This window comes from Cherax quadricarinatus, chromosome 8, assembly GCF_038502225.1.
Source record: "Cherax quadricarinatus isolate ZL_2023a chromosome 8, ASM3850222v1, whole genome shotgun sequence".
NCBI classification, from domain to species: domain Eukaryota; kingdom Metazoa; phylum Arthropoda; class Malacostraca; order Decapoda; family Parastacidae; genus Cherax; species Cherax quadricarinatus.
The window spans coordinates 16,097,240-16,111,737 of NC_091299.1; the positions used below are offsets into that span (position 1 = coordinate 16,097,240).

General features: G+C 41.9%; 1 protein-coding gene across 1 annotated transcript in view; it reads left to right on the forward strand.

Moving 5' to 3' along the window:
- Window positions 1-14,498, forward strand: part of LOC128685386 (sodium-dependent noradrenaline transporter) — a 136,072-nt gene that overhangs the window by 19,218 nt on the left and 102,356 nt on the right. The window contains exons 2-3 of the mRNA XM_053771901.2: window positions 7,863-8,061; window positions 8,597-8,757. Of these exons, the coding sequence (XP_053627876.2) occupies window positions 7,863-8,061; window positions 8,597-8,757 (360 nt within the window). The remainder of the gene's footprint in view (window positions 1-7,862; window positions 8,062-8,596; window positions 8,758-14,498) is intronic.

A 14,498-nucleotide genomic window follows, 5' to 3' on the forward strand; every position in this document is an offset into this window, starting at 1 on the left:
AGCACCCAGCCCCCTTCCCTTCCACACACTACCCCACCAGCACCCAACCCCCTTCCCTTCCACACACTATACCCCACCAGTACCCAACCCCCTTCCCTTTCACACACAATTCCCCACCAGTACCCAACCCCCTTCCCTTACACACACAATACCCCACCAGCATCCAACCCCCTTCTCTTTCACACACAATACCCCACCAGCACCCAGTCCCCTTCCCTTCCACACACTATACCCCACCAGTACCCAACCCCCTTCCCTTCCACACACTATAACCCACCAGCACCCAACCCCCTTCCCTTTCACACACAATACCCCACCAGCACCCAACCCCCTTCCCTTCCACACACTATACCCCACCAGCACCCAGCCCCCTTCCCTTCCACACAATACCCCACCAGCACCCAACCCCCTTCCCTTCCACACACTACCCCACCAGCACCCATCCCCCTTCCCTGTCACACACAATACCCCACCAGCACCCAACCCCCTTCCCTTCCACACACTATACCCCACCAGCCCCCAACCCCCTTCCCTTCCACACACTAGACCCCACCAGCACCCAACCCCCTTCCCTTCCACACACTATACCCCACCAGCACCCAGCCCCCTTCCCTTCCACACAATACCCCACCAGCACCCAACCCCCTTCCCTTCCACACACTACCCCACCAGCACCCATCCCCCTTCCCTGTCACACACAATACCCCACCAGCACCCAACCCCCTTCCCTTCCACACACTATACCCCACCAGCACCCAACCCCCTTCCCTTCCACACACTATACCCCACCAGCACCCAACCCCCTTCCCTCCCACACACTATACCCCACCAGCACCCAGCCCCCTTCCCTCCCACACACTATAACCCACCAGCACCCAACCCCCTTCCCTTCCACACACTATAACCAACCAGCACCCAACCCCCTTCCCTTCCTCACACAATACCCCACCAGCATCCAACCCCCTTCCCTTCCATACACTATACCCCACCAGGATCCAACCCCCTTCCCTCCCACACACTATGCCTAACCCCTGTTAGTACATCCCCTTCATATTCCATACAAAACTCCCAGCTGCATCCTACGTACACACCCTGTACCTAGCCCCCACTAGCACCCCCCATCCCTTCCACACCTTGTATGCAGTCCCCATTAACGTCAGTAGAGTACATTAACGCCAGTAGAGTACATTAACGCCAGTAGAGTACATTAACGCCAGTAGAGTACATTAATGCCAGTAGAGTACATTAACGTCAGTAGAGTACATTAACGCCAGTAGAGTACATTAACGTCAGTAGAGTACATTAACGCCAGTAGAGTACATTAACGCCAGTAGAGTACATTAACGCCAGTAGAGTACATTAACGCCAGTAGAGTACATTAACGCCAGTAGAGTACATTAACGTCAGTAGAGTACATTAACGTCAGTAGAGTACATTAACGCCAGTAGAGTACATTAACGTCAGTAGAGTACATTAACGTCAGTAGAGTACATTAACGTCAGTAGAGTACATTAACGTCAGTAGAGTACATTAACGCCAGTAGAGTACATTAACGTCAGTAGAGTACATTAACGTCAGTAGAGTACATTAACGCCAGTAGATTACATTAACGCCAGTAGAGTACATTAACGTCAGTAGAGTACATTAACGCCAGTAGAGTACATTAACGTCAGTAGAGTACATTAACGTCAGTAGAGTACATTAACGTCAGTAGAGTACATTAACGTCAGTAGAGTACATTAACGTCAGTATAGTACATTAACGCCAGTAGAGTACATTTACGTCAGTAGAGTACATTAACGCCAGTAGAGTACATTAACGTCAGTAGAGTACATTAACGCCAGTAGAGTACATTAACGTCAGTAGAGTACATTAACGTCAGTAGAGTACATTAACGTCAGTAGAGTACATTAACGTCAGTAGAGTACATTAACGCCAGTAGAGTACATTAACGTCAGTAGAGTACATTAACGTCAGTAGAGTACATTAACGCCAGTAGAGTACATTAACGCCAGTAGAGTACATTAACGTCAGTAGAGTACATTAACGCCAGTAGAGTACATTAACGTCAGTAGAGTACATTAACGTCAGTAGAGTACATTAACGTCAGTAGAGTACATTAACGTCAGTAGAGTACATTAACGTCAATAGAGTACATTAACGCCAGTAGAGTACATTAACGTCAGTAGAGTACATTAACGCCAGTAGAGTACATTAACGTCAGTAGAGTACATTAACGCCAGTAGAGTACATTAACGTCAGTAGAGTACATTAACGCCAGTAGAGTACATTAACGCCAGTAGAGTACATTAACGTCAGTAGAGTACATTAACGCCAGTAGAGTACATTAACGTCAGTAGAGTAAATTAACGCCAGTAGAGTACATTAACGCCAGTAGAGTACATTAACCTCAGTAAAGTACATTATACCACAAAATTTTCCTTAATAGAAGATATTTAAAGAAAATCATTCATTTTCCTTTAAAATAATTCTAATATGCTCTTTCCCATCTAGAGGTGCATGTATTACTAACCATGGTGAACTAATGAATCATGAGAAAACCAAATTAACCAAACCTCTTGTTCAACGACGCTAATTGATGATAAAGGACATAAACACATAAAGAAGGTAGCCCAGTGAAGTGTTCAGTTTATATGACAGCTCAAACCCTTATTATTTGCAGATGACACTACATACGTCTTCTCCCACCCAAACACAGTCATACTCGCCAACACTGTCAATGCTGAATTGCAGAAAATATCTGCCTGGATGATGACCAATAAGCTTACCCTGAATAATGATAAAACCTATTTCATTCAGTTTGGAAACAAAGCTGCAAATGATCCACTTAACATAACGCTAAACAAATCACCAGTCACAAGAGGGAAAATTCCTAGGTATCCACCTTGACAGTAGCCTTAAGTTCCAAACACGTATACAACAAATCACCAAGAAAACCTCTAAGACTGTAGGCATACTATCTAAGATACGATACTAAGTTCCACAATGAGCTCTCCTGGCACTGTGCCATTCACTCATATACCCTTATCTCACATATGGAATTTATGCATGGGGATCAACAACATTCAGTCACCTAAGACCTCTAATAACCCAGCAAGAGGCAACAGTCAGAATGATAACAAATTCCCACTCCCGCCAGCATACTCCACCAATTGTCAAAAGACTAAATCTGCTCACCATTAAGAACATCCATACTTATTCATGTGCCTACTACATACACAGAACAATACACGCAAATATAAACCTCCCATTCAAACTTCTCCTCACCAACCTTAACAGAACACATGACCACAACACAAGACACACATCTCTTTTTGATATACCTCGTGTCCATACCACACTGTGTAAAAACTCTCACATAAGGGGCCCCAAAATATGGAATTCATTACCAGAAGATACTAAAGTATCCCAGTCTGAAAATCAATTTAAGACTCTTCTCAAAAGCCACCTAATCACCCTAGACTAAATGCTAAATACTCAGTACTCACATACTCAATATGTACTCCCATATCATAATTTCAACAATTACTTTTGAACCTTTTATCCATTGTTGACAGGAATATAATTGAATCATTGTTTTCACAAACAGCATTTTTGAATAGATGAATTTATCTTTTGTCTTATATAAATTAGATTCACTTATAATTAATAACCTACTGTACAACTATGATATAATTAATATTCTACTGTACAACTATGATATAATTCTTACTGTTAAGTAGTCAATAAGCCAATAATGTTAAGTTGGCCCATAATGTCTAGGCTTAACAGAGGCTCTCTTTGTATTGCAACCCACTATTGTAAATACATAATCTTAATGTACTATTTGCAAAGACATAAATAAATAAATAAATAAATAAATAAATAATATAGAGGCTAGCACTCTATCCCAGAATGAGCGATCAAATGTCTAGGGTAGTCATGAGGTGACCTCGGTCCATGTTTAGGGTAGTCATGAGGTGACCTCGGTCCATGTTTAGGGTAGTCATGAGGTGACCTCGGTCCATGTTTAGGGTAGTCATGAGGTGACCTCGGTCCATGTTTAGGGTAGTCATGAGGTGACCTCGGTCCATGTTTAGGGTAGTCATGAGGTGACCTCGATCCTCATTACCGTATTGACAGTTTTTCGTCAAAGTGGTCGAGCTGACTTTCCTCGTGACGGACGATATAAGCATATCCACGAGGAAGCACTAATTCCGTGATGGTTATACAGCGCCTGAGGAATGAGAGGGCATTAGATTTGATCTAAGCAGAGGGGTAGCTCTGGTTCCTTGAATCAAGAACCCTCACTAACCTCAAGGCACCCACCCGTCTTGAGGAGTCGACATACATAGGTGCACACGGGAGACGAAGACATAGATCTCACCTAAGTTAAGTGCAGTTGTATCCATCTCTGGTTTTAGGAAGTTTCTAGACTATCTCAGGTGACAAGATAATGTTGGTGGGAGTGTTGTTGTTTATCTTAGTATCTGTAGAGAATTACAAACTTGGTACTTTCCTCTTCCTGATGACCCCCAGAACTCTCTCCAGGCAAACCTAAGATTCAAGTCTCCACTTCAAATTTATTAGCTCACCAAAGTCAGCTCATCGACTATCAAATATTTTTCTCGGAGAGGAAAAAAAGTAAGCTGAGATTTGAAGATCGTTCTCACCTGTCAGATGACAGCGTTCTCGCTAATACATTAATAACTAAAATATAAACTAAAATCACAAACTATTTTAGTACACATAAAAAATCAATCACACCCATTACACTGGTCTGTATTTGGGATTTTTTAATTGTTATTTTTATTCATGGATGCGATCTTACACCTTCTTGGGCTGCTGACTGTAAATATCTAAACCATTTTCCTCTATCACGTAAGGATTTTAAATAAAATACAAATTAATTATAATAAAAAATGAGAATTTTTAATAAATTGTTAATTTATTAAAATTAGACAAGTAAACATAGAGAAGCACTTGCCATGATTGTGACCAGATCTACCTGGAGTTCATTACCTTTGTAACTAGTTCAGCTATCATAACGAAATTAAGACACATGTGCAACATCTGGGTATCTTTATTGTAGACGTTTCGCCATCCAGTGGCTTTATCAATACAAATTCTAGGACACATCGTGAAGGTTATGTACATGTCCATGTACATAACCTTCACGATGTGTCCTAGAATTTGTATTGATAAAGCCACTGGATGGCGAAACGTCTACAATAAAGATACCCAGATGTTGCACATGTGTCTTAATTTCATCTTGTCGGTATTGTATACCATTCTTGCACAGCTATCATAACGTTGGGGTCAAGTCCCTGGACCCATTATGTACCTCTGTAATCTTTTGACTACCACCCACACGATAAGTATGGTGTGAATAATAAACATATTAAACTGAACTGTTAGTTTTAACAACATATGAATTCCAAATCAACATGAATCAAATCAAATAATTTTATTAAAAAATGTACTCCTAATGGCTAGCCTACATATTGAATCAAAGGAAGGAGGACCACTTTGATTTTCACTTGTGCTGTGCATCGAGACTATTACGTTACAATGACCAGCAGTAATTCGCCATTTGCCCTGGTATCGAGTTTCCATGGTGAAAATATCCTGATGGAACCGCTCTCTCTGTTCCTCACTGTAGTTCCCACAGTTGTTGGGAAAATAGTCAAGATGTGAGTGCAAAAAGTACGTCTTCACACTTATTCTAGACCCAAGTTGTTGGAAACTTGAAATCAGGTCTTGGATCATTGTTTAATATTCGGAGGAGCACCTGTTTCCCGGGAAATTGTGGACAATCTGCTTGAATGAAAACCAGGCATTCACCTCAACAGCTGCTACATCATAATGTTTGTCCTTCATCAATTCTCGAATCTGAGGGCCAACAAAGATTCCTGCCTTTAGTTTGCCTTCACTTATACGAGGAAACTTTGACTCCAGGTACTTAAAAGCAGTTCCATTCTTGTTCAAGGCCTTCACAAAATTTTTCATAACCCCTAATTTAATATGGAGTGGTGGCAGCAGAATTTTCTTGGGGTCAACTAGTGGTACAGTTTTCACGTTGTGATTTCCAGGTAAGAAGCTGGTTCTTGGTGGTCAGTCTTTTTGTTCACAGTGCTGGCTGTCTGCCCTACTATCCCAAAGACACAGAAAACAAGGATACTTGGTGTATCCGCTTTGAAGACCTAGTAGGAGAACAATATCTTTTAAATCACCACAAATGAAAAAATTGTGATTCTGATACTTGAGTGCAGATATTAATGTCTTCATATCTGCGTAAGTTTCTGACATTTAGACACTATGGCCAAATGGCACAGATGCAGCTGTGCTGCCATTGTAGAGAAGTACAGCCATTAAACTTCTTTTAGAAGAATCAATGAAGAGTCTCCATTCATCTGCTTTGTATGACATCCCATGTGTTCAATAAGGCCAGAAATATTTGAACAGAAAAGAACTGGGTGAAATCCGGTTCACGATGACGGTACCAAGCGAATGTTGTTCCAGGAGCTAGAAGCCTGTGTTCCTGCAGTCTAGAGCCTAGTAACTGCATTTTCTTTTGGAAGGTTAAGGTCTCTCACCAAGTCATTGAGCTCAACTTGGTTGAAGGGTTTGGGATCGTCATTTGTTGGTGGTTCATAGTCTACTTCTCTCTCCTTAGAATCACTGCTATCAGACTCTGAAGAAATTTGCCATGTCTCAAGTGGCACAGGTACAGTAATATCTGCAGAGTGTGGAACACGCCTTATTGCTGAAGGAATATTCGGGTATATTATGCGATCTTTAGTCTTCTTGTTGAATCCAGCTACTTTAGTCATACAAAAGTAGCAGTCATCATGGTGGTTCATCTGCTCCCGCCATACCATTGGTGCTCCAAAGGGCATACATTTAAGTTTTCCAACTGACTACATTTGGAGCTTACTGATGCAACTCTTGCAAGCTTTGCGAGGTGCAGATGGTTTGTCCTGCTCTCCAAGTTTGCAGCCAAAACAAGCAAAGTAGCAACACTTCAATAAAGAAGTAATGTTGCTGCAGGAATCTGAAGTGGTAAATTGCCCGCAGACATAGCAAAATATGTCTGGTGAATTTATGCACCTCCAGACATGTTAATAATCTGAAAAAAAGAAAAATAATTAGATATAACATTTAAGTCAATATAAAGTAAGCATTTTTATTGGTAATATACCACTTTCTCATTTACTTACCTTATACTAAAAGAAAAAACTAACGTTTCCGTATAACTTGACAACCTGATGTGATAGAGATGAATAAAAAACACAATGAATCACTATTTTCCATATATATACCGAAAAAGATACCATAGACCAGTGTTATTATTATTATTATTATTATTATTATTATTATTATTATTATTATTATTATTATTATTATTATTATTATTATTATTATAGCAAAGGGGGAAGCTTTAAGCCCGTAAGGGTCATATAAAGCCTGGGGAATGGTAAGTAATCATGTTTGATATGAGGAAGGGGGAAAATCTTAGAGGGACTGGACCCAGATCAGGGATTAGAACTCACTATACGAAAGCAAGAGGCTCGGCAGATGGCACAAAATATCCCCATTTAAAAGCAGAGGTGCGATGAGTAAATTTGGAGATAACATAAGAATTCAACAGCCTTCCATCGTACTTAAAAGAAATTACTTCTTGGTGTCTTCAGAGGGAACGTGATAAGTTTCTCAAGTTATTTCCTGATCAGCCGGGCTATTCTGCGACCGGGGACGCTGATCCTCGAAAACATCCTTCAGGAGTTTAGAAGTACATAATTTATAACATTAAATCACCTCTTTCTTTCAACAGGTTTATATAACTAATAATTTTTCTATAGGTACAGGTAAAGGAAATGGAAAGGCACCATTCCTTAGCCTCTCAGGTGTCGAACACAAGTAATGGGTCCACCAGCGTGGTGAGTGGACGAGCGAGGTCACATTCCGTCATCCCTACACTTGCAAATCATTCAAGTCGACCTCGAGGTCTCTCTGTTCTCTCCGTCTTTACTAACCGGACTAATAGGTCTTCCAGATGTGGTAAGTACTTGGACTATGATGAACATGGGAATTCATTGGAGCAAATGTTTCACACAAGGAGTCCCTTATATGTAATAATTGCAGTATATTGTATTTCATGAAGTGTTAACTAGTATAAGTTACAGAGCCAAATTAAATGTAATGAATATTGCAACATTTGTTGTTGTGGCAAGAATGAACACAGACCCAAAGACAACTATACAGTACGTATAATGATTATTGTGTATGTCGGCCTCGTACTGAAACATACTTAGCAAATTTCTGAGGTCTTAAAGTGAGGCCAAAATATCTAGTGCTTGTCACATCTAATTTATTGTCTCCGCCTGGGTTCATTCGTGCCTTTGACCAATGCGTAATGAAGTGTGGCAAGAAAACCATTCTGTGTCATGAGTTTGTTAAATAAGCCCAGTTTTTGCTCTAATCTTTTAAAATTTCATATACATCAGGGAAGAGGGGACACAAAATTTAGTGTATCAAATTCTGATAATAAAAATAATTATTTCAATCTTGTTTATGGTTATGTGTGTGTGTACAGAGATGGTGGAGATGCCGGGGGGAGCGATGATGGTGGCGGTGGACGAGGACACCGCCTCCATCAAGGGCAAGAAGGACAGTTTGACCACCACCATGACCGTCGGGGGGGTCGCAACACTGCCGGACACAGAACACTTCGACAAGAAAATCAAGAAGGAGATGGTAAGAGGCACAAGTTATCTTGTGACATTTTCTTCTTGACTCCAAGTACTTCCTGGAGCTGAATGAATAAATTAGATTAGGCAATATTTGTCAGGAAACAGGACAAATACCTCCTGATGAGGATCTTAATCATAATAAACCAGCCACTCGGGCTTTTGATCATCTGTGCAAGGCCTTCTGCTGGTTTATCGATCGACCCCTTTAAAAGTTAACATCATTTGATGTTATTTGATCAGAAATGAATAAATAACAAACGGGTTTAACACTTCCTACAATTGTATTTCCGCTTGACTCTCAATATACTACACCACCTTAGTTAAACACTTAATTCTTTGTCGCATCCCTAGTCAAAAGTTGAAAATTATTTCTAGCTATTAGTATTTCGGGCCAGGAGCTATGACTCGATCCCTGCAACGACAATTAGGTGAGTACACGCACACGCACACACACACAACCACACACACACACACACACACACACACACGCGCGCGCGCGCGCGCGCGCGCGCGCGTACACCGTGTACATAAGGTCTATACTGGAGTAAGCAGCGCCACCAGGCCCGGTGGCCTGGTGGCTAAAGCTCCCGCTTCACACACGGAGGGCCCGGGTTCGATTCCCGGTGGGTGGAAACATTTCGACACGTTTCTTTACACCTGTTGTCCTGTTCACCTAGCAGCAAATAGGTACCTGGGTGTTAGTCGACTGGTGTGGGTCGCATCCTGGGGGACAAGATTAAGGACCCCAATGGAAATAAGTTAGACAGTCCTCGATGACGCACTGACTTTCTTGGGTTATCCTGGGTGGCTAACCCTCCGGGGTTAAAAATCCGAACGAAATCTTATCTTATCTTATCACTTAGTCAAACACGTCACGAAATTGGAGAAAGTGAAAAAAATTGCAACACGATTAGTTCAGAAACTGAGGGGTATGTCTTATGAGGAACTCAACCTGAAGACACTAGAGGATAGGAGGGATAGAGGAGACATGATAACAACGTATAAAATACTAAGAGGCATTGACAAGGTGGACAAGGATCGAATGTTTCAGAGATTGGATATAGAAACAAGGAGACACAGTTGGAAGCTGAAAACCCAGATGAGTCATAGGGATGTTAGGAAGTATTTCTTTAGTCTTAGAGTTGTCAGGAACTGGAATAATCTGGAGAGTGAAGTAGCGGAAGCAAGTTCCATAAATAGCTTTAAGAAGAGGTATGCAAGACAGGTATACAATACCGACAAGATGAAAGTTAAGACACTTGTGCAACATCTGGTTATCTTTATTGTAGACGTTTCGCCATCCAGTGGCTTTATCAATACAGATTCTTGGACATAATTAGAAAACAGAAGAACTATATAGAAAAGATGCGGTAATCAGTCCCTCAGCCTTGGAGGTGGTGTTTAGAGCACTGTGGTTGTAGAGATTCTGAAGCACAGGCCAGGAGACTGGCGCTTACATAGGCGTCAGTGAATAGGGACGTGTAGCAGACGAGGACATAGTCACTGGTAGGCGGGATTCCCCAGTGGAAGTAGGTCCTACCCAAATTGATGGGTTAGTTGTAGAAGCCGTGAAGAAGGTCTTGTAGATGTCCTCTAAACCAAAATTCCATGATGTTGCAGGCTGAGGGACTGATTACCTCATCTTTTGTATATAGTTCTTCTGTTTTCTAATTATGTCCAAGAATCTGTATTGATAAAGCCACTGGATGGCGAAACGTCTACAATAAAGATAACCAGATGTTGCACAAGTGTCTTAACTTTCATCAAGAAAAGGTATGACAAATATCATGAGCAGGGAGAGAGTGAATTAGTATCGACCAGTGGAGAGGCAGGGCTATGAGCTATGACTCGACCCCTGCAAACACATATATGTGAGTACACACACACACACACACACACACACACACACACACACACACACACACACACACACACACACACACATACACACACACACATGAGGAAGCACTTAGAAGCACTTAGAGGAAAGCACCCTGCCAGGGAAACCAGGGGCACCAACAGTTCCAACACCTCTGTCCCCACTGTGGAACCATTGATTGTGGAAGACTCAGACATTTACAAAGCAATAATGTCATTCCCATCTGGCTCTGCTGGGGGTTACACTGGAATAAGGCCACAGCATTTAAAAGAAATGGTTAATCCAGTTATAGGGGAAATTGTAGAGACACTGCTTTCAGAGATCACAAGGTTCGTCAACAATTCCTTGGCCGGTCTGATTCCTGATGAAATTAGACATTTCTTTTTTGGTGCAACACTTTGTGCACTTAAAAAAAAGAATGGAGGAATTCGTCCAATTGCAGTAGGCAACACGTTACGCCGCCTCGTATCCAAAGCTGCTGTCCGAAGTATTCGTGCACAGGCAGCCATGATGCTTCAACCAAACCAGCTTGGTTTTGGGGTCTCTCAAGGAAGTGAAGCAGCGGTTCATGCAACAAGGGCGTATATCAACAACCTGCCTGAGGACAATGCAGTGGTAAAATTAGATTTCAAGAATGCATTCAATCTCCTGAAAAGAGACGTGGTATTAGCTGCAGTACAAGAACATTTCCCTGGTCTTTTCCCTTTTGTTGCAGCTGGGTATAGCAAGGAATCAATGCTTCTCTTTGGAGAGCATGAAATCACATCATCGGAGGGTGTCCAACAAGGAGATCCTCTTGCACCATTTCTCTTCTGTATAGCAGTTAGGGAAATCACAGTCAGACTGACCAGCGAGCTAAACATTTAGTTCCTAGATGATGGCACACTAGCAGGTACAAAGGAGTCCCTCCTACATGATCTTACACAGGTAATGACACGGGGACAGGAAATGGGTCTCATCCTGAATCCATCCAAATGTGAAATCGTCTCAGTCAATCAACAAGTGATAAATGCAGTGAGATCAAAACTACCAGGAGCAGCAGTCATTGCCCCCACAAACAGTGTCTTGCTAGGAGCACCTCTGGGAAGCAATGCCATTGACACAATTCTCAGGAAGAAATTGGAAGAGTTAAGGAGAATGGAACAACGAATAGGCAATCTGGACACTCACGATGCCTTGTACCATCTCACAAAGTGCTTGAGTCTGCCCAGGTTGACATATTTCCTAAGATGTGCACCTTCATATGATAACCCTATACTGCACGAATATGACAGTATCCTGAGGCAGATTTTTACGAAAGTAGTTAACCTTACTCTAGAAGATGGGCAGTGGAACCAAGCTACACTTCCAGTCAGACTAGGAGGCACTGGTGTCCGCAAGTCATCACAGATTGCGCTACCTGCTTTTCTGTCCTTATGTATTGCATCCAGAGGGCTTGTAGCAGCGATTCTCCCTGAACATCTTAGGAACAAGATTGGAGTCCAGGACCAAAAGTTCATTGACGGAGCCATGATCTGGGATAATCTAATGGGCTCTGAAACCAGACCTGCTCCCCCCAACAACTACAAACAATCGCACTGGGATGGTCCAATAGTGGAAAATATAGCCTTAACAATGCTTCAGAGTGTGTCAGGGAAGGATAGAGCCCACCTCCTGGCAGTGAGAGCACCTCATGCAGGGGGTTTTCTGTTGACTGTTCCCAACTCCAGCCTTGGCACACGCCTCGACCCACAGACCATCCGCATCGGTGTTGCCCTTCGACTTGCCGCCCCCATTCTCGCCGAACACAGGTGTATTTGTGGCAGTGAAGCAGCAGACCGATTCGGGTACCACGGTCTAGTGTGCTGTAAATTCGAGGGAAAGATTGCAAGACATGAGGAGGTTAATAACATTATCAAGAGGAGCCTCACAACAGCCGGATGCCCAGCAGTAAGGGAGCCACCCCAGCTATGCAGATCTGATGGCAGCCAGAAGCGTCCAGATGGTATCACCCTTCAAGCCTGGACAGATGGGAAGCAGGTGGTGTGGGACTATACACGTGCATCTACCTTGGCTGATACCTATCTCCAATACACCAGGGAGGAAGCAGGGGCAGCTGCCAGCTTCAGGAAGTCCCAAAAGTCTATAAAATATGGAGAACTTGCCCATCATTATATGTTTGTTCCCATAGGCTTAGAGACCCTTGGCTCATGGGGAAAGAATGCATCTAAATTCCTTAAGGAGCTGGGAAAAAGACTCATCAGGGTAACTAGGGATCCCAGGGCAGCTAGTTTTCTGTTCCAGCGGCTCAGTGCGGCTGTTCAAAGGGGTAATGCCTGCTGTATTTTGGGCACACGCCCCAGCTCTGAGGAGCTGGATGAGATTTTCGCCTTATAATCGGTGATACACACGTAACAACATGTACCGTATATGCCACCTGTATATCAACAATGTATCTCTTAAATCTTTTGTACCATATTATGTAATAAAATATTCCTACTGGTAAAAAAAAAAAAATGTGAAAAGATGGGGTGGTAGGGAAAGTGGAATATTCAAACGGCTTCAGGAAGAAATCCAAATATTCTTCCTTGAAGCCTTTTTATCCACTTCTCCGAGGCTATGGGTCCCACAATTTACACCAGAGGTGGACCCAAATATATATATATATATATATATATATATATATATATATATATATATATATATATATCAACACTGCACTAGCTAAGGACTCGAACCCATGCTGTTTTGGCCCGCCTCGTGGTGAGAGAAAATGCATGACGATTTAGACCACTAGACAACACATTCCTTAACAATGGTGCATCCAGCCAAGCTAGATGTTGTACCCGACATCGAAGGACATACGGTGGTGTGGACGCCTCTGAGCTAATTTCATTCTACTCCCTGTTTGTGTACTAGCTCAACAGGCAGTATATTACTGTACCCACGGAACAAGTAGTATTGATCAATAACAACACTGCACTAGTCACACCATCGTATGTCCTTCGATGGTGGGTACAACATCTAGCTTGGCTGTATGCTCCATTGTTAAGGATTGTGTTATCTAGTGGTCTAAATCGTCATGCATTTTATCTCACCATGAGGCGGGCCAAAACAGCATGGGTTCGATCCCTTGGCTAGTGCAGTGTTGATATATATATATATACTATATATATATATATATATATATATATATATATATATATATATATATATATATATATATATATATATATATATATATATATATATAATTACACAACACAAGTAGCGGTATATTATAATCATGGGGAAGCGGTAAACCCGTAGGATTATACAGTACTTGTGGGGGGATACGTGGAAGGTATTCAGGCTTAATACAGGGAACTGGAGCACAGATCCAGTTCCCTAGATCAAGAGCCCCTCACCAGCGTCAAGGAACCTCCCTTGAGGGGTACAGGTCTACAATATATTAGAAATATATTAAGAATGAAAATGTTATATTGTACTTATTAGGTTTAAAATCTATGGACTATAAGCGTGTTAGTGACTGGATATTATTTAAAAGAAGTAAACTCTACAGAGAGCAGGACACACCAGGTGACGCTGACAGTAAAACATCATAGATGTTGCAGTGTACCAATGCAAAATATTCTTTGAGTGCGCAATTTTTTAGCAAACTATTCTCAAACTTGATCGTGCATTCCTCTTCCGGTTTGCCGTTCGTTTATTTCTGGGCGATTTACCACATTACGGAAATTTTATATTTATTTTTAGGAAAAGTTTATTACTTTAACGTATATTAACCTATAATTATAATTAACAGACTATAAAGAAATAAAAGATGATTCTTTACATCTGGCAGTAAAGGGCATATCGTACTATCTTAGACACTGCTCTTCTGAATA